The 20939-nt window shown below is 47.5% G+C and overlaps 2 protein-coding genes across 2 annotated transcripts in view; one reads left to right on the top strand and one right to left on the bottom strand.

Annotated features, from left to right (window-relative positions):
• Positions 1–17787, top strand: part of LOC141286959 (cingulin-like) — a 42496-nt gene extending 24709 nt beyond the window's left edge. The window contains exons 6-11 of the mRNA XM_073819090.1: positions 503–667; positions 2235–2330; positions 4904–4978; positions 12713–12796; positions 16788–17094; positions 17474–17787. Of these exons, the coding sequence (XP_073675191.1) occupies positions 503–667; positions 2235–2330; positions 4904–4978; positions 12713–12796; positions 16788–17094; positions 17474–17787 (1041 nt within the window). The remainder of the gene's footprint in view (positions 1–502; positions 668–2234; positions 2331–4903; positions 4979–12712; positions 12797–16787; positions 17095–17473) is intronic.
• The window catches only part of cacna2d3a (calcium channel, voltage-dependent, alpha 2/delta subunit 3a), a 290790-nt gene that overhangs the window by 107560 nt on the left and 162291 nt on the right, over positions 1–20939 (bottom strand). The window lies entirely within an intron of this gene.

Raw genomic sequence — 20939 nt, 5'->3', positions numbered from 1 at the left:
AATCACGCTTCAAGCATTTTATCCTCCTCCATTCGTGGAGCACGACCATAGGAAGTATAACCTAATGTGTCCAGTAAGAGCACTAGACACATACGTCCACAGAGCTGCCCTGTGGCGTAAATCAGAGCAACTCTTCGTTTGTTACGGCCCCCCTAAGAGGGAGTGCCCGGCTTCGAAGCCCACTATCAGTAAATGGATCGTTGATGCCATTTCAACTGCCTATGAGTCCTCTGGTCTCCCATCTCCGTTGGGAGTCAAGGCTCACTCAACTCGAGGCGTTTCTGCCTCTAAAGCTCTGATGGCAGGTGTCCCTATCCAGGACATCTGCAGTGCGGCGGGTTGGTCCTCACCTTTAACGTTCGTCAGGTTTTACGAACTTGACCTCAGAGCCACTCCTGGCTCGTTCGTCCTCTCGCCCTAGCAAAGGCTAGGCCCAGAGGTCAAAATAAGGCGCATTCCTTCTATCAAGGAAAAGATGTTTTACCCCTGGCAATTTCCCCAGACAAAGGCGTATTACTCGTGTCCTGGCACCTATAACTACCAGGCACTCCTCACCCCTCAGTGTTCTGGCTGCGTCCTGACTGAGGTGGATTGCTTACTCCTCCTGGTCTGGCAGTTCCCCAGACAGGAGATGTATTCCTACCCTCTTGGCCTGGCAGTCTCCCAGGCAAGTGGTGTGTTATCTCTCCTTGTGTGCCTGAGGGCCGAGGTTCATATATCCCTCTTGTCTGATGGTTGGTCACAGACAGAGATGTATTACCACTCGCATCCTGGCAATTTCCCCAGGCGGAGCCATTCCAGTGTCCTGGCAGGTTCACCAGGCACTACTTGAGTCCCTCTTGTTCTGGGTGCTCCCAGACGAAGGACTACTACCTTCTCCTCGTGTGGCCCGAGGGCCGAGGTTCATATATCCATCTTGTCTGATGGTTGGTCACAGACAGAGATGTATTACCACTCGCGTCCTGGCAAATTCCCCAGGCGGAGCCATTCCAGTGTCCTGGCAAGTTCACCAGGCACTACTTGTGTCCCTCTTGTTCTGGCCTTCCCCAGACAAAGGACTGCTACTTTCCCCTCGTGTGCCTGAGGGCCCGAGGTGGATATATATATATATATATATCCCTCTTGTCTGGTGGTTATCACAGACAGAGATGTATTACCACTCGCGTCCTGGCAATTTCCCCAGGCGGAGCCATTCCAGTGTCCTGGCAGGTTCACCAGGCACTACTTGAGTCCCTCTTGTTCTGGGTGCTCCCAGACGAAGGACTACTACCTTCTCCTCGTGTGCCCGAGGGCCGAGGTACATTTATATCCCTCTTGTCTGGTGGGTACCACAGACAGAGATGTATTACCACTCACGTCCTGGCAATTTCCCCAGGCGGAGGTCTGTTCCTGTGTTCTGGCAAGATTCACCAGACATAACTCTTTCCACCCTTGTCCTAGCAGACACTAGGCAGGGCTTTGGAATTATGGGGGTGTTGATATCTCGTTCCCCATAGCGTTTCAGGACGCAGTGTTGAGTTCCCGGAAGGGAACGTCTCAGGTTACGTATATAACCCTGGTTCCCTGAGGGAACGAGACACTGCGTCTCGGACCATAATTCCCGCATCCCTGCGGCGCTCGCTTCATTCCTATGAGCTGACGCCGGCTTCAAACGCACGTGCTTTTATACTTCCAGGTCGCTGAATTCACCGCGCCTGTGACGTCACTCCTGTCATTCTATTGGTTGTTGGACTATGACTCAGAGTGCGGCTCGCCAATGGCGTTCCCCATAGCGTTTCAGGACGCAGTGTCTCGTTCCCTCAGGGAACCAGGGTTACATACGTAACCTGAGACGTCCTGTACACTTCACATATTTTTGAAAATCTTTTGATAAGTGATGAGTGACTATTAAATAATGCAACACACATCTCCCAGAAATCCTGTAGAGTTCAACCAATGCAAATCTTATCAATTCAGGTTTTTCCTTTTGGCCTGGCCATATCTCAGCATCAATACTTTAGAGGCTAGGTTTGGGAAAACCTTAGAAGAATTTTGTTCTTTTTGCTAATTCTTCTTGCAGCATATTTTATTTCTGAGGGTGGATCTAAACTCATGCATGATGCAGGCATGACTGTCTATATTCCTGTCATGTCTGTTTTGCAGACTTCTGGCTTTCATGGCAATGGCCTCACCAGTGGAAATGGGCCTGCTTCATATGTTATTGGTTATTGTGGCACATTTCACTTATGTTGCAGGTCAAGTTTGTGTCAGTAAAGACAGTGCAGATCTTTGGGAAATCTAGGAGCATATCTTTTCTCATGACACAGGATGATACCCAGGCAATGGAGGTTGTAACCTAAAAATGTGGTTCTGAGGACCGTGGAAAAGCCAGTAAAATGGGAGACCTCTGAAGGGCCGGCACAATGGGAAGGCCTTGGGGAGTCAGTAGAGCATTAGACCTCTGGACAGAGATGGATACCACCAAAGTGTAGACAACAGAGATGATGACCATGGTGGAGCTAGAGGAGATGGAGAATAGGGAACTTATGAAACCTGAAGACAGTGCACATGGGCTGTAAAAATGAGATTGACTGTGTCTAACAAATATTATATATATTTTTTGGTTAGAAGTTTTGAAGGTTTTCAGCTTCAGGCACATCTCTCCTAACACACTCACTAAACTGGACGTATCATCTTGTTTTGTTATTCAATATGTCCTGTTGTCTGGAGTGTCTTAAGTGCATGGAACACGTCAGAAATAGAACTAGGCCTCTGTGTGTACTACGGGATCCAGCAATATCCAGCGGGGTCAGCGCCATTGGTTATAATGGGCTGTATCTGCAATGCAGCATGCACTGTATTTCAAGCAAGGTTCATGTTTATAGCCATAACCTTGGGGGTATGACACACAGAGCACATCCAGATTATCGTTTAATAATTGTTTACAAGAAGGGCTTTCTCTTTCTTTCTTTCTTTCTTTCTTTCTTTCTTTCTTTCTTTCTTTCTTTCTTTACAGCCCATAGCCACATACAAGGACGATATTGTTTTATGTGATATCATATGTCATGGAAAATCTAAGCCCTGGGCAACACTCAAATCATTGCCTAGCACACTGCACAAACAGACATGGAAAACATAAACTAATCAGTGCAACCACGTGCAATACTAGAAGAAATGTAGGTTAGCAATGACACATTTTCAGGTGGTGCAAGTCAAAATATATTATTCATTCTGATAATGTGACACAATAATTCTGATGGGAACAGCCTCAACACACTAGTCAATGGCAGGTGGTATTAGGGAGAGGAACACTTTCACACTGTGTCCTAACCAGATTTAATAATGATACACAACAAGCGACAGAGGATTCTATTTTTCAAATGGTTTCTAATTCTGCAACGTTGCAGCTAACAGCTTAGGTACTGATTGTGTTTCACATTAGATAAAATAGTTTGAGTTTCAATATCATTTTGTGATATGACTTCAAGATCAACAATTTACAGATAATTTACTCACCGCTTTGCCATCCAAGATGGTTATGTCTTTCTTTCTTTATTCATAAAGAAATTATGTTTCTTAAAGAAAACATTTCAGGAATTATCTATATTATTAATTCCATATAGTGGACTTCAATGGTGCCCCCGAGTTTGAACTTCCAAAATGCAGTTTAAAGGCAGCTTCAAAGGGCTCTAAACGATCCCAGCCGAGGAAGAAGGGTCTTGTCTAGCGATACGATCAGTGATTTTTTTTTAAACAAATTAACTATTTATATACTTTTTAACCTCAAATGCTTGTCTCGTCTCTGCGTTGCACATGCATAGTCTGTGTAATCCGGGTCAGTTCAGTTAGAGTATAAAACTCTTGCTTTCTTCTTCAACTTCCAAATCTCCCGACATCGCTGTTTTACCTTTTTTTTTTTTTTTTTTTTTTGTAAAGGGCATTTCTTTCATGGCACAATTGAAGTCCATTATATGGATAAAAATCCTGAAATGTTTTCCTCAATAAACATAATTTCATATCGACTGAAGAAAGAAGGACATAAACATCTTGGATGACAAGGGGGTGAGTAAGTTATCTGTAAATTTTTGTTCTGAAAGTGAACTACTCCTTTAATGAAAAAGAAAATGAATAATTGTCCTAAAATATCCAAACCATGAATTTTATGTAAATGATGTAAAGTGTATTCTATGACAACATTGTAGCAATCACTCAGTATGTATTTTGAATATTTTTTATAAATTTGATAACGTATTTATACATTTTGTTGTAAATGTAAGCAAAATCTCAAGGAAAGTCAGTTCACATAGCAATATTTGCAAAACCTCCAGGCAGCTATTTTCCGACCTGTTAGACTAATACTCCTGTATTTTTTAATAGGAAAAGGCAGGACTTGCATTAATAGAGCTGCCCTGGATACACCATATTGTGCAGTTTCTGGCAATCACAGCAATACATGTGCAACATCTTGGTATGCGCACAGTCTCTGTGCTTGCAGAGAGACAGACAGCCCACACATTCTTCTGATTGGCTGTGATTTTTGATAGATTTTTTTGGGTATTGTAGATATGTTCCATCTGGTGCGGACAGATAAATTGCTTGAATCCTATCACATCACAATTGGATAGAACATTGTGTCATTCTTGAGAGAGTGTGATTGCACTAAAATCGCTGAGTGCTCAACACAAGATGAGTGCTCAACATTTTTGGTCTAGTTTAATGTAAATATTAAATGTGTACATTTGTTAAATGTTAATTTTGTAAACTTGTATTATCAGTCTAGATTATAGATAGCTGAAGAAGCACTAATAGAGAAACTCATGGGGTCTGTGTAAGGCTGGTGACTCCCGCAGCCTCACACTTTGAAAATGTGACTGCTGCAAATCTGATTTTGATTGCTGCTTCTGGTGTGTGTGTCTGTTCACAGCTGGGAATCCATGGTTATGCCTTTGCCATCACCAATAATGGATACATACTCACCCATCCAGACTTGCAGCCTCTGGTAATGTATCGCTTGTGATGATAATAGCAAAGAAGCAGTCCTCCAGCACATGCTGAGGCTGATGGGAGAATCCATCTCATTAGAATCATTGTGCTGTGAGACGACAGCTGCATACAGCCTCTGATCAACTGTAATGAGTGTTTGACAGATGATGAGATGGGGACACACTCTACTTACATCAACAGGCATAATAATCAAAACCTTTTGTCATGATCTTGCTGCTGTGTGAACTGTGTCAATAAACAAAGCTGTGAAATAATCAAAAAGGGAAAGTACTTAGGATAAACAGGATGTGTGTAAAAGGGCAATGAAAATGGTCAACACGCTCACAAGTTTTTATATATCTCTACATCCTCGGCTTGAATCTCAGCAAGCCATTGATGAAAATCTAGGTGATATTTCATCTCATCAAAGTCAAACTGAAGGAGGATTTTTTTAGAGCCATTAAAGTTCATAACAATTAAGCATGTGGTCATTTCACTGCGAGACACTGCAGGTGAATAAGGTAAAAAAAAAAACTAATAGTTATCACCTTACTTACCCAGTTAATTGATTACATTGACAATTGCAAACATTTTTTGTATTGCACGTTTTCTAAAATGTCAGGTTTAAATACACAAATGTCTATAAATGCTGCATACAAAAATCTGCATACATTTCTAGTATACATTTTTTTACAGAGGGGATTTTGGGTATCTCATCTTGTTACTCCATAATTCAGAATACACTTAGAACAGACAGAAATCAATGCATTTTGGGGGACTAAAATGTTGTATAAATTCAAGCAAATTATATATGATCAAATCCCTCTGTCAAAACCTTCAGGATATAGACAGGAATAAAAATTTATAATTTGGTGTGTGTAAGTGCTACTGAAGTGGAGGTTTATGGATCAGTGTAAGAGAAAAAAAAACTAATTTTGAGAAAATGGCCTTTAAAAATATGGATTGTAATTGAAATCGTCTCGGGTTACGTATGTAACCCTGGTTCCCTGAGGGAACGAGACACTGCGTCATCAACGCTTTGGGGAATGCCATTGGCGAGCCCGCCTCTGAATCAGTCTGTAGCCAATAGAACGACGGGAGTGACGTCACCGGCGCGGTGACGTCAGCGACCAGGAAGTATATAAGCACGTGCGTTTCAAACCGGCTTCAGCTTCCAGGAATGAAGCAATGCGCGGCAGGAATGCGGGAATTATGGTCAGAGACGCAGTGTTTAGTTCCCTCAGGGAACCAGGGTTACATACGTAACCCGAGACGTTCCCTTCCGGGAACTCAACACTGCGTCATCAACGCTTTGGGGAACGAATACCAACTACCCATTATTCCAAGTTCCTGCCCAGTGGTGTTTGTCTGGGAAAGGAAAAGGAAAGCGTTGCTTCTGGTGGATCAGGCCAGGAAGAGCTCTCTGCCTGGGGTTTCCAGGGCGAGAGAGAATATCCCTCTGTCTGGGGGACCAGCCCAGAGCGAGAGGGCAGTGCCAGAAGATACTTACCTGTGGGGCACTGATGGTTCTCCGCCTGGGAAACTGCCAGGACGCGAGAAGTATTACACCTCTGTCCGGAAAAATGCCAGAGCAAGAGGGAGATGGTATATACCTCGGCCCTCGGGCTCACGAGGAAGGCAGAGCTCCGCCTGGGAAACTGCCAGGACGCGAGCAGAATCACATCTCTGCCTGGGACGCGCCCAGCGAAGAGGAAGAATGTTGTGTACCTCGGCCCTCAGGCACACGAGGAAATAGTCCAAACTCCGTCTGGGGAACAGCCAGCACGAGAGGGACTGGATTGGCTCCGCCTGGAAACTGCCAGGACGTGAGTGGGATTACATCTCTGCCTGGGAAACTCCCAGCGAAGAGGGATCTGATCCGCCTCGGCCCTCGGGCACACGAGGAAAAGAGTCCACCTCTGTCTGGGGACCAGCCAGACGTAGAGGGACAAGAGGTGTCTGGGGGTACCAGAACACCAGGTTGCTTCGCCTGGGAAACTGCCAGGACCCAAGCGGTATTACATCTCTGCCTGGGACGTACCCAGCGAAGAGGGATAAACCTCGGCCCTCGGGCTCACGAGATTTTGGTCATACGCCCCAGTCTGGTCACCAGCCAGAGAGGGGGTTCTCCTCGGCCCTCGAGCGCACGAGGAGGAAGGTGGTCCTTTGTCAGGGCGTACCCGGATCAAGAGAGACTCAAGTAGTGCCTGGAAACTTCTGGCCAGGACACTGGAATGGCTCCGCCTGGAAACTGCCAGGACGCGAGTGGAATTACATCTCTGCCTGGGACGCGCCCAGCGAAGAGGGATATGTAAAGCACCTCGGCCCTCGGGCTCAAGAGGTGGAGGCTTCTGTCTGGTGACCAGCCAGATCAAGAGGAAGGAGTCGTCCTCGGCCCTTGGGCACACGAGGAGACAATAGTCCTTTGTCGGGGTGCACCCGGACAAGAGGGACACAAATAGTGCCTGGAAGCTCTGGCCAGGACACTGAAAGGGGCTCCGCCTGGAAAACTGCCAAGACACGAGCGAAATTACATCTCTGCCTGGGGAGCACCCAACGGAGAGGGAACATCTACCTCGGCCCTCAGGCTCACGAGGTATATTTTCTGTCAGCTTAGGACAGAGGAGCCTGGAGTGGCTCGTAGGTCTAGCTCGTAGAACCTAACGAAGGTCAAAGGTGTAGACCAACCTGCCGCACTGCAGATGTCCTGAATAGGGACACCTGCCATCAGAGCTTTCGAGGCTGCCATGCCTCGGGTAGAGTGAGCCTTGACGCCCATCGGTGATGGGAGGCCAGAGGACTCATAGGCAGTAGTTATGGCATCTACGATCCATCTACTGATAGTCGGTTTCGTTGCAGGGAGCCCTCTCTTAGGGGGACCGTAGCAGACCAACAGTTGCTCTGACTTCCGCCACAGGGCAGCTCTGTGGACGTATGTGTCCAGTGCTCGCACTGGACACATACAGTTATACTTCCGATGGTCACTCTCCACGAATGGAGGAGGGTAAAAGGCCTGCAGGGTGACTGGCTGTGGTACTGCTGTCGGTACCTTCGGGACGTACCCGGGTCTAGGGTAGAGAAATGCTTTGGCCAACCCAGGCGCAAAGTCAATATATGAAAGGGGCCACTGAAAGGGCCTGAAGGTCTCCTACTCTCCTCAGAGAAGTAAGAGCCAACAGCAGCGCCGTCTTAATGGTAAGGAAGCGATCTGAAATCTCCTCTAAGGGCTCGAAAGGAGGCCTGCAGAGGGCTTCAAGTACCACAGCGAGATCCCACGTGGGGATTTTAGGGTTCACCCGAGGCCTCAACCTGAGTGCACCGCGAAGGAACCGTATGACCAGGGGGTTCTTACCCACTGACAGGCCACCAAGAGGGGCGTGGAAGGCCGATAAAGCCGCCACGTACACCCTCAGGGTGGAGTGGGCTAACCAGAAGTGAGACTCCAGGAACTCCAGCACTGTACCAACCGGGCAGTGAACTGGGTCAGCGTGTCGCTCTCTACACCATGAAGTGAAAAGTTTCCACTTTAGGCCATAAGGTTTCCTTGTAGATGGAGCTCTAGAGTGAAGGATGGTCTCAGCAACCTCGGTTGAGAGACCCTCACTTATGAGATGCGCCCCCTCAGGGGCCACACCCATAGTTTCCACTTCTCTGGGTGGGGGTGGCAGATTGCGCCACCAGCCTGAGAAAGGAGATCCCTCCTGATCGGAATCTCCCACGGAGAGCCGTCTAGGAGGGCTATGATGTCCGAGAACCATACTCGGGTCGGCCAGTATGGGGCTACTAATAGTAGACTGACTCCGTACCGGCGTACTCTTTCTAGAACTCCCGGGAGCAGAGCGAACGGGGGAAAGGCGTACAGATGGAGCCTCGGCCACATCTGTACCATGCCGTCCAGCCCAAGTGGAGCTGGAGGCACTAGAGAGTACCAGAGGGGACACTGCGATGTCTCTTGAGTCGCAAAGAGGTCCACCTGAGCCTGGCCAAACACTCTCCATATCTGCTTCACCACCTGTGGCTGAAGCATCCATTCCCCGGGCCTTGCTTGCCCCTGCCTCGACAGGACGTTTGCCCCCACGTTGAGATACCCAGGAATGTGAACTGCACTCAGTGAGAGGAGTTTCCCCTGGGACCACAGGAGGATATGGGACGCCAGCTTGAACAAGGGGCGTGACCGCACACCTCCCTGGTGGTTGATATAATAAACCACTGCTGTGTTGTCGGTGCGGACCAACACATGGCGGTTTCTCAGGTCTGGGAGGAAATGCCTCAGGGCCTTGAAAACCGCCAGCATCTCCAGGCAATTTATGTGCCACGAGAGGTGCTGACTGGTCCACAGGCCGGAGGCCGAGCGGCCACTCATGACCGCTCCCCACCCGGAGAGGGAGGCATCTGTCGCTAGTGTGACGCGGCGACACGGAGCTCCCAGAATCGGGCCCTGAGATAGAAACCAAGGTTTCTTCCACATGTTTAAGGCAAGAAGGCATCGCCGCGTGACCTTGATCTTGCGGAAAGGATTTCCCCTCGGGGAAAAACCCTTGGTCTTGAGCCACCACTGTAGCAGCCTCATGTGCAGCAGGCCAAAAGGTATCACGTTGGCTGCTGCTGCCATAAGACCTAACAGTACTTGGAACTGTTTGACAGTGAGTGACAGGCCTAGCTTGACCGCATTTACTGCAGTAAGGATCGACTCGATCCGAGCAGGAGACAACCGTGCCTGCATCGTGGTCGAATCCCATACGACACCTAGATAAGTGGTTCTCTGTAATGGAGACAGCACACTCTTCTTGGTGTTGAGTCTCAACCCCAAATCTTTCATGTGAGCGAGAACAACATCTCGATGTTGAACCGCTAACTGTTCTGAGCTGGCTAAAATCAGCCAGTCGTCTATGTAGTTGAGTATACGGATGCCCTGGAGTCGCAGAGGAGCCAGAGCAGCATCCATACACTTTGTAAAAGTTCGGGGTGAGAGTGCTAGACCGAAAGGAAGAACTCTGTATTGGTAAGCTTTGCCCCTGAAAGCGAACCTGAGAAACTTCCTGTGCTGAGGAAGGATGGAGACGTGAAAGTACGCATCTTTGAGATCTATCGTGACAAACTAGTCCTCGGACCTGATTTGAGACACGACCTGCTTGACAGTTAACATACTGAACTTCAGTTTTCTGACTGAGCGGTTCAGTTGTCTGAGATCTAAGATGGGCCGCAGCCCTCCATCCTTCTTGGGAACAATGAAGTACCGGCTGTAGAACCCGGATTCTCTGTGCTGAGGAGGGACCACCTCGATGGCCTCCTTCCTCAGAAGAGAATCTACTTCTTGTTCCATTACCAGAACCTGCTCGGGGCCAACCACAGTAGGAAACACCCCGTTGAAAGGCGGCGCCGGAGCGCCGAACTGGATTTGATACCCTCTTTCTACAGTACGCAGGACCCATGGAGACACATTCGGCAGTAGTTTCCACGCTGCCAGAAAGTGTACTAAGGGAACCAGCCTCTCGAGGCTGGTTTCTGGTAAACTTTGAGGAATTAATTCGGTGGCCTGTAACAGCTGACTGGCAGGCGACACCTGAATTAACTGCTCTGAGGACCCCCGTGGGGGTGACAAACTTACTGGGTCCGCTACGTTGCCGGGCGGGACCACCAGCAGAGGTTTGCGGGAGACTGTCGCACCCTGAAGCACTGGCAGGGTTAGCTGACTGGTCTCCTGAGGGCCCCGAGGAGAAACGGGCACCATATAATGTGGTGAACCCCACTTTTCCCCGAGAGGGGCTGCCCTCAACGGCCCTGAGCCACAGCAGTCAGGGCCGTTTAGCCGAGGACCTCTTTGTCTGAAGCACGACCCTCAGTTCGGGCCTAGTCTTAGAAGCCCCCGACTTGGAGCGCTGCTTACCCCGCCCCCTTGATCTGTCAGGAGGGGTGCGGGTAGCAACGCTCGCTTTTTGCGCCTCGCGGCGTGAGGAGCTGGTACGCGGCTGGGGCTGCTCCCGTCCAGCAGCCCCAGAGGCTGCCGCTTGTCTGCGGGCCTCCTGGTCCTTTAGCAGGTCGGCTTGGTATGCTTACAACACTGACATAGTGTGCAGACATGACCCAGCCTGACCTGCTGCCGCGTACCCCTTGCCCAACAAGCTAGAAGTTAGTTTAAGTGGCTTGGTGGGCAAGGTCGGAGCCTTCAGAGATGATGCCGCTGCAGGAGACAGATAGCTCGCAAGCGTCTGTTCAACTGCCGGCATCATCTTGTACCCGTGCTCCTCGACCCCTTCCACGTTACCGTAGTAACCGGAGGAGGGGGTGAAAACACGGGCCGAGAATGGTTTTTTCCCATGATCTCGACAGCTCACTGTGGAGATCAGGGAAAAATGGAAGGCTCCGCCCTGGAGGTGGCTTGCGTGTCCGCAGAAAGCGCTCATCTAATTTGCTTTCTAGCGGCTCATGTGGTTGCTCGGCGGGCCAGCTGATGTTAAGTCTGGCCACCGCACGAGTTACCACCTCCAGGAGCTCCTCAAACTGGGGGGATTTCACAGGCGGTTGTGCTTGGAGATCGACACTCTCTACATCAACCTCCTCGGAGGAAGATAAGAGGAGTGCCGATGCCTCCTCCCGGGGGGAAGAAACCGCAGTGCGGGCTTCCGCATCCAGGAGGAGGTCAACCGATCCGCTAGGTGAGGAAGGAGATAGGGGATCACCCGTCTCCATTCCCTCTAGCAGATCGAGCTGCGAACCCCACGAGTGCAGCTGCCGCTCCGCCTCGGCGGAAGCGGGGCCAGACCCGCGAGGAACGCTGGTGAAGGCTCCCTCCTCGAAGCGAGCCCTCCGGGAACGAAGCACCGGCAGTGGAAGACGCTCACACTGCAGACAGCCAGCCCCCTCAAGGGCTGACTGAGCATGCTCCGCTCCCAAGCAGAAAACACATATCCTGTGTGTGTCCCCGCCAACGATGAATCGCTGGCAGGGAGGAACACACATTCTGTGTGACTGCTGAACCGCCTTTACAAAGTCAAACTTTCTACCCCTTTTGGCTGACATTGCTCAAACAAAAGCTGTGCAAACTGGCACAAAAAACAGCAATGAAAGACCAGACAGACCAACATAGAGCGCTTTGCTGAATGACAAAAGCTGAAGCCGGTTTGAAACGCACGTGCTTATATACTTCCTGGTCGCTGATGTCACCGCGCCGGTGACGTCACTCCCGTCGTTCTATTGGCTACAGACTGATTCAGAGGCGGGCTCGCCAATGGCATTCCCCAAAGCGTTGATGACGCAGTGTTGAGTTCCCGGAAGGGAACTATTGACACAAATAGATGAGTGCTAAAAGAAACACTTAACAGTGTCTTTTGGATGTTTTCTTTCCGCTAACCTGAAAAACCACTTTATTAAACACCAAAAAGCCCAAAATCTCAAACTGAACAGGTGCATGAAAAAAAAGTGTTTTTGCCTGCAGTGTCTCCCGTTAAGGCATTCAAACTACACAATTCAACAGACGAGCCCACTCTTTTATTATCTACCACTTTAAAAGATAAACTTCTGGACCACTCCTTCAGTTTCATTCTGCCACTGGAGGGCAGTCTATATCTTTCTTACACACTGATGCACAGAAATCTTCTTTAAAAAAAAAAGCATCAGTGACACCAAAAGGAGTAACAGACTAGTGATGAGAGCATATTATTATAATGATAATAGTGTTTATTATAGCATCACTGTAATGCACATCTTGTTTGTCCATGTTAATTAATGGTTCTATGGCTTGTGTTTCCAGTATGAAGAAGGGAAAAAGAGGAGAAAACCCAGCTACAGCAGTGTGGATCTGTCTGAGGTGGAGTGGGAAGACAAGGAGGATGAGGTAAAATTGTGTTTTGTACAGTTAAAAATGTTTAAATGAAAGTTCAGGTGTAAACGTGTCTACTAAAACATTTTAATCATAACACAGGGATATATAGATACTTATATGTGACCCTGGACCACAAAACCAGTCTTAAGTCGCTGGGGTTTTCTCAGTATTTTGATTTTTTGCACCCTTAGATTTCGGATTTTCAAATAGATGTATCTCGGCCAAATATTGTCCTATCCTAACAAACCATACATCAATAGAAAGCTTATTTATTTATATATATGATGTATATACCTCAGTTTTGAAAAATTTAACCTTATGACTGGTTTTGTGGTCCAGGGTCACATATATATATATATATATATATATTAGGGGTGGGAATAGAATTATTTTTTTTTAATCTAGATTAATCTAGATTAAATCTTGGAATTAATGTAGATTAATCTAGATTAAAATGGCTAATTTGAATTCTGCTGACGGCATTTTCAGAATATGTGTGCTACCCAAATAATGACTAAAAGTAAGTCTTCGAGAACGGGCCAGGTGGCGCATTAGACCAGGCGCTCATCTCCTGTTTCCAAAATGCATCACAAACTGCTTGACATTTGCATTTACAAAATAATTACCTATACAAACTTGTGTAACCAAGTACTTCTACGCAAAAGGCTGCACGACGTACGCGTTGCCGTTAAATACACAGACGCGCACGGGCATGGATTTCTGCGTCTTCCATTAAACTGCGTTGCTTTTAGAAGTGTCAATTCAGTTGTTGCATATAGTTTAATGTCTTTATTTCGGGATTATCAAAGTAAATTATAACTCAAACTTGAAATTTTACTGGAGAACAGCAGATTTTCACTGGGGCATGTTTGCATGTCTCATTTGATGTGGTAATTTCACAGAAGTTGAAGACTCGTTCTCGCCCCCTACAGTGCAATTCGACTAGGTATACATCATCCACGCTAAAATAACAAGGTGAAAGTCATCATAGCTTACGTAGTTTAGACCCAGCTCCCAACCCAACTTTGAGAATAGATTAATTTAATTAATTTTTTTTATCGCCCGATAAGAGTCTCACGTTAACGCAGCATGTTAACGCCGATAACGGCCCACCACTAATATATATATATATATATATATATATATATATATATATAAAGCCAATTTATTAAGTCCACTGTGCTAACTCCACCTGCTATTTCTATTTTATATTGACATAATACTCTTTCTAAATCAAAAAGCCAAAGAGAGATTTTTTTCAACAGAATCCAACTAAGCTAAAAAGAGCTTCATGTATTACATAAAAATAGATAATAGAGTCAGGTGAGCTTGATCTGAGCCCTGTTTTGGTTTTGTGTGTATAGACTCTTGTTTTGAAGTGTTTTCCTCCTTGTTCAGGGCTTAGTTAACCTCATTATGATTTATTCATATTGATTTATTAAATCCACCTTGTATGTTTATACCCCTGTGTTTCCCTTGTTCAGTGTCAGTCGACGTGTTTCTCTGTAGATGCTCTTGCTCTTGTCCTAATATGCATTTGGATCTGCCTAATCTTGCTTTCGTTCAACTTAGCATTACATTGTCACACTTGGCCCTGTAAAAGCTTGTTCACACCAGAAATGATAATTACAAGCACAGAGTTTTAAAAAGACTGAATAGTGCAGTTTGTGATATCACTGGAATTTTTTTCCATACTGATGAATAATAAAAACACTAATAATGGAAAAAGTCAAAATCCTTCCTGCTTTAAAGTGCACTGCAATTATGTTCACAGAACATAATTTAAGCATGCACTTAAAATAAATATCTGTTGGCAGTAGGCTCTCACAAGCGCACTCACACATCCTGCTGATGCTGTGCAACTATGATAATCAATTAACACTAAAAAATAATTAAGTTTATATTTAAATGTTTTATAATTTCATTTAAATCCATGCAGTAGTACATTTACATTTAGACATTAAGCAGATGCTTTTAACCAAAGAGATGTACTAATGAGCACAATAGAACCAATCAAAACCAACAAAAGAGCAATAATATGTAAGTGCTGTGACAAGTCTTGGTTATAATAAATACAAAAACAAGCAGATAGAAAATAAACAAGAGTAGGAAATGCTAGTGTAATTGGGTCTTTTTAATAAATAAATAAAACAAGTCAAAAGAACAGAAAAAGAATAGAGAATGCTAGTGTTAGAGTTTAACAAGTAGATAAATAGATAAAATTGTATTAGAATAGAGTGCTAGAGTTAGAGGGTCAAATGAAGATGGAAGAGATGTGTTTTAAGACGTTTCTTGAAAATGTCTAAGGACTCAGCTGCTCAGATTGAGTTGGGCAGGTCATTCCACCAGAAGGGAACAGTTAATGTAAAAGTCTGTGAAAATGATTTTGTGCCTCGTTGAGTTGGCACCAAAAAGCATCATACACTTGCAGAACGCAAGGTTCTAAAGGGCACGTACTGTAAGTCTGAAGTAGTTAATGTAGGTAAAAGAGCCAGATGTGGTTTTGTAGGCAAACATCAATGTCTTGAATTTTATGTAAGCAGATATTGGTAGCCAGTAGAGCCCTGCATGGGACTGTTTTCTTAATCCCACTACCGCCTGCCCCAACTGAATTTCTGACCCATATTGCTCACTCCCACAATATGTGTGTCCCGCTCCCGCAAACATTATAGTATTGCATATAATTTTCACAAAGCAGGGAACAGCTATCGATATGAAAGGGCATTTAATCCTCTGGGGTCAGATGGGGTTTTGGGGCCCTGTAAGAGTTTTGACATGCCCTGTTTTTTTTATATATTAATAGTTTAAGTCTGATTACACTGTAGTCAGCCCAAACTGTGCTACAATATTATGTAAGTAGCATGAATGTACAGTACATGTTGGAGTTTTTGAGAAGACAATGCTTACGCATAGTTAGTAAAAAACATTTTTAAGTAATTGAGTCACATACAGAACATTTGTTCACACGACTTTTGAGAACTGGATGTGGAAGACTAGATTTTTTGCTACGGAGTAAAATCATCTTGTTCATTCATTCACAGAAAACAATATATTGATTTAACTTTTGTAAGACATGATTTGTATTAGAAGGGCTGTATGCGAGGGAGTGACAAAGACCATGAATATTTAGTGATTCACACCTAAGGGACAAAGGGGCTGGTCACTTCATGTGTTTTTTTTCTGATTGGATAGCTATCCGATTGTGAAAGGACCAGGTGTAAATGCCCTCCAAAACGCGTTCAAGATGCATTTAAATCCGATCGCTCAAACCACTTCAAGAGGTGGTCTGGGTCGCATTCCATACAAAATTGGACAAGTGTAAATGCATCTGGTAGTTGAAACCACATATGCAAAGGTACTCCTCCCAAAATATTAAAATAATAAATGTCTGAAAGCATTTTATAGACTATATGGCATGTTATAGTCAGGCACAAAAGTGCTAATGCAACACGCATCACCGCAGATGAGTAGCTCTCACAAATGAAACTGAAAGTTGCAGACGCCAAACACACAATCACCTGTCTTTCCAGTGCTGATGCCACACTCTCTCTTGTTGCAGTTTGATATTGAAATTAACTGATAATTAATAAAATGCAGCACTTATCAGTTGCTTTCGTTGACGTGAACTCTGTTAACTTTAAATATAGCGCAGGAATTGAAGATCGGATTTATATCCTTTTTGTGAAGACATGTTTATGTGGCCAAGTGTAAACTGAAATGTTTTAACAAATCAGATTGTTATCTGGTCAGAGAAAACACATGAAGTGACCAGGTGTAAACAGGCCCATAGGGCATCCCATAATGAGCCATCTGCTTTTGTCATTCAGCGAAGCGCTATATGTTGGTCTGTCTGTTGCATAATCTGCTGTTTTTCTGTGCCAGTTTGCACAACTTTTATTTGAGCGATTATGGCAACTAAAAGAGGGGGAAAGTTTGCATTTAAAGTGGTTGAGCAGCCACACAGATGGTGTGTTCCTCCCTGCCAACGTTTTATTGTTGGTAGGGATACACACAGACTGTGGAAGCCTGCACTGCAGTTCCTTCCCTCCAGGAAGAGGCGTCAACGCTTCTCCTATCTTCCTCTGAGGAGGTTGATGTGGAGAGCATTGCAGAAAGTTTTCAACCGCTCCCCCGATCCCCGCAGTATGAGGAGCTCTTGGAGGTGGTGACTCGTGCAGTTGCCAAGCTAAACATCAGCTGGCCCTCCGAGCAACATCATGAGCCGCAGAAAAGCAAACTAGACGAACGCTTTCTGCGGACCAAATCATCACCTTCAAGACGGAGCCTTCAGTTTTTACCCGATCTCCACAGTGAGCAGTCGAGGTCGTGGGGAAAATCATTTTTAGTCCGCTTATTCATCCACTCCTCTGATTAATACGGTAAATGGGAGGGGTGGATGAGCACGGCTACAAGACGATGCCACGGGTTGAACAGACGCTCGCCAGCTATCTGTCACCCGATCTGGCATCGTCTTTGAAGGCTCCGTCCTTACCCTCCAAGCCACTCAAAACAATTTCCGGCTTTTTGGGTAAGGGGTACGCGGCTGCAGGTCAGGCCAGTGCTTGCTTGCAAACGATGTCCATCTTGCAAGCATACCAGGCTGACCTGCTCAAGGAACTAGACGGTGGTGAGGAGGTTAATGTATCGGAGTTGCGCCGTACAGCAGATTTGGCTCTCCGCGCCACTAAGGAGACCGCCTGACAGTGGCCCTTGGGGAGACATCTGTGGCTGACCTCCTCCTGGACGCCCCGCTTCAGCCTTCTGGTCTGTTTGGCGACTCGGGCGATTCGGTCGTCAACAGATACCAGGAGGCCCGTAAACAAGCGGCAGCGTTCCAGCGATACCTCCCTCGCCGTGTCTATTCCTCCGGGGCTGCTGGACTGGAGAAGCCCCAGCCGTGTACCAGCTCCTCACACCGCGAGGCGCAAAAGAGGAGCGTTGCATCCCGTACCTCTCCAGAAAGACCAAGAGGGCGGGGGCTTCAAAGACAAGGCCCGACCTGAGGGTCTAAGTCTAAGTCTAAGAGGTCCTCGGCTAAATGGCCCTGATGGTCATGGCCCAGGGCCACTGAGGGCAGCCCCTCTCGGGGAGGAACGGGGTTCACCACAGTACATGGTGCCCGCCTCTCCTCAGGGCCCTCAGGAGATCTGTCAGCCAACCCTGCCAGTGTTACAGGGTGCGGCAATCTCCCGCGAACCGCTTTCTCTAGTCTCTCCGCCCGGTATCGTGGCGTAACTAGGGGGTTCGCCACCCCTACAGGGGCCCTTAGAGAAATTGGTTCAGGTGTGTCCTGCCAGTCAGCTGTTACAGGCCACCGAATCAATACCTCTAGTAACACCAGAAACCAGTCTCGAGAGGCTGGTTCCCTTAGTAGATTTTTCTGGCAGGGAAACTACTGCCAAATGTGTCTACATGGTACTGTAGAGAAAAAAGTAAATGCTCTTCTGAAGAAGGAGGCCATCGAGGTGGTCCCTCTTCCAGACAGAGAGTCCGGGTTATACAGCCGGTACTTCATTGTTCCCAAGAAGGATGGAGGGCTGTGGCCCATCTTAGATCAAGAAACTGAACTTCAGAATGCTAACTATGAGCCAAGTCATGTATCAAATCAGTTTCGAGGACTGGTTTGTCACGATAGATCTAAAAGACGCTTATTTTCACATCTCCATCCTTCCTCAACACAGGACGTTTCTGAGGTTCGCTTTCAGGGGCAAAGCTTACCAATACAGAGTTCTTCCTTTTGGCCTAGCACTCTCACCCCGGACGTTTACGAAATGTGTGAATGCTGCTCTGGCTCCGCTGCGACTCCAGGGCATCCGCATACTCAACTACTTAGATGACTGGCTGATTTTAGCCAGCTCAGAACAGTTAGCGGCTTAACATCGAGATGTTGTTCTTGCTCACATGAAAGAGCTGGGGTTGAGACTCAACACTAAGATAAGTGTGCTTTCTCCATTACAGAGAACCACTTATCTAGGTGTAGTATGGGATTCGACCCCGATGCAGGCACGTATGTCACCTGCTCAGATCGAGTCGATCCTCACTGCAGCCAATGCGGTCAAGCTAGGCCTGTGACTCACTGTCAAACAGTTTCAAGTACTGTTAGGTCTAATGGCAGCTGCATCCAACGTGATACCTTTTGGACTGCTGCACATGAGGCCGCTACAGTGGTGGCTCAAAACCAAGGGGTTTTCCCCGAGGGGGAACCCATTCCGCAAGATCAAGGCCTTGGACATGTGGAAGAAACCTTGGTTTCTGTCTCAGGGCCCGGTATTGAGAGCTCCTTGTCATGCGTCACGCTAGCGACAGATGGGGATGGGGAGCGGTCATGAGTGGCCGCTCGGCCCGTGGTCTGTGGAGCAACCACCATCTCTCATGGCACATAAACTGCCTAGAGATGCTGGCTATGTTTCAGGCCCTGAAGCATTTCCTTCCAGACCTAAGAAACCGTCGTGTGCTGGTCCGCACCGACAGCACCACGGTAGTTTATTATATCAATCACCAGGGGGGTCTGCGTTCATGCCCCTTGTACAAGCTGGCGTACCAGATCCTCCTGTGATCACAGGGAAAACTCCTCTCATTAAGAGCAGTTCATATCCCTGGATGTCTCAATGTGGGAGCAGACGTCCAGTCGAGGCAGGGGCCGAGGCCCGGGGAATAGATGCTTCACCCGGAAGTAGTGAAGCAGATTTGGAGAGTGTTTGGCCAGGCTCAGGTGGACCTCTTTGCGACTCGAGAGACATCGCAATGTCCCCTCTGGTTCTCCCTAGTTCCTCCAGCTCCTCTGGGACTGGACGCTATGGTACAGGCGTGGCCGAGGCTTTGTCTGTACGCTTTTCCCCCGATCGCTCTGCCCCCGGAGTTCTGGAAAGAGAGGAGCCGGTACCGAGTCCATATTTTACTAGTAGCCCCATACTGGCCGGCCCGAGTATGGTTCTCGGACATAATTGCCCTCTTAGACAGCTCTTCTTGGGAGATTCCCGTCAGGAGGGACCTCCTCTCCCAGGCCGGGGGCTCGATTCTTCACCCTCCCCCAAATATGTGGAAGCTATGGGTGTGGCCCCTGAGGTCTGAGACCATCCTTCAATCCATAGCTCCCTCTACAAGGAAACTTTATGGCCTTCAGTGGAAACTGTTTGCTTCATGGTGTCATGTACGCCGCTTAGACCCAGTTCACTGCCCGATTGGTACAGTACTGGAGTTCCTGCAGACTCGCCTTTCCACAGGGTTAGCCCACTCCACCTTGAAGGTGTACGTGGCGGCTTTATCGGCCTACCACGCCCCTCTTGGTGGCCTGTCAGTGGGTAGAAACCCCTTGGTCACACGTTTCCCTCGCGGTGCACTCAGGCTGAGGCCTCGAGTAAAACCGAGGGTCCCTACGTGGGATCTCGCTGTGGTGCTTGAAGCCCTCTGTAGGCTTCCATTTGAGCCTATAGAGGAGATCTCTGATCGTATGCTTACTATCAAGACAGTCTTGCTTCTTGCACTTACCTCTCTCAAGAGAGTAGGGGACCTACAGGCCCTTTCGGTGGCCCCTTCTTATCTCGACTTTGCGCCCGGATTGGCCAAAGCCTTCCACTACCCTAGAGCTGGGTATGTCCCTAAGGTCCCTTCCTCTGTACCACAGCCGGTTACACTCCAGGCCTTCTATTCTCCTCCATTCGTGGAGCCCGACCATCGGAAGTATAATTGCATACGTCCACAGAGCTGCCTTGTGGTGTAAAACAGACAAAATTGTTGGTTTGTTACGGTCCCCCTAAGAGGGGGTGCCCTGCATCGAAACCTACTATCAGTAGATGGATCGTGGATGCCATCTCTACTGCCTACGAGTCCTCTGGCCTCCCATCACCCGTGGGAGTCAAGGCTCACTCTACTTGAGGCGTGGCTGCCTCTTAAGCTCTGCTGGCAGGTGTCCCTATCCAGGACATCTGCAGTGCTGCGGGTTGGTCCTCACCGCTTGCATTCGTCAGGTTCTATGAACTTGACCTTAGAGCCGCTCCTGGCCCTTCTATCCTCTTGCCCTAGCTCTCGCTAGGCAGAGATTTCTATCCCTCTTGCTGTGGCAGTTTCCCCAGACAGAGGTGCAATACCACTCTTGTCCTAGCAATTTCCCTAGGCAGAGACGTTATCCCTCCTTGTCCTGGCAGTTTCCCAGGTG

This window comes from Garra rufa, chromosome 15, assembly GCF_049309525.1.
Source record: "Garra rufa chromosome 15, GarRuf1.0, whole genome shotgun sequence".
NCBI lineage: Eukaryota > Metazoa > Chordata > Actinopteri > Cypriniformes > Cyprinidae > Garra > Garra rufa.
Note: the sequence above shows the minus strand (reverse complement) of the source record. Positions and strands in the feature narration are given on the sequence as shown.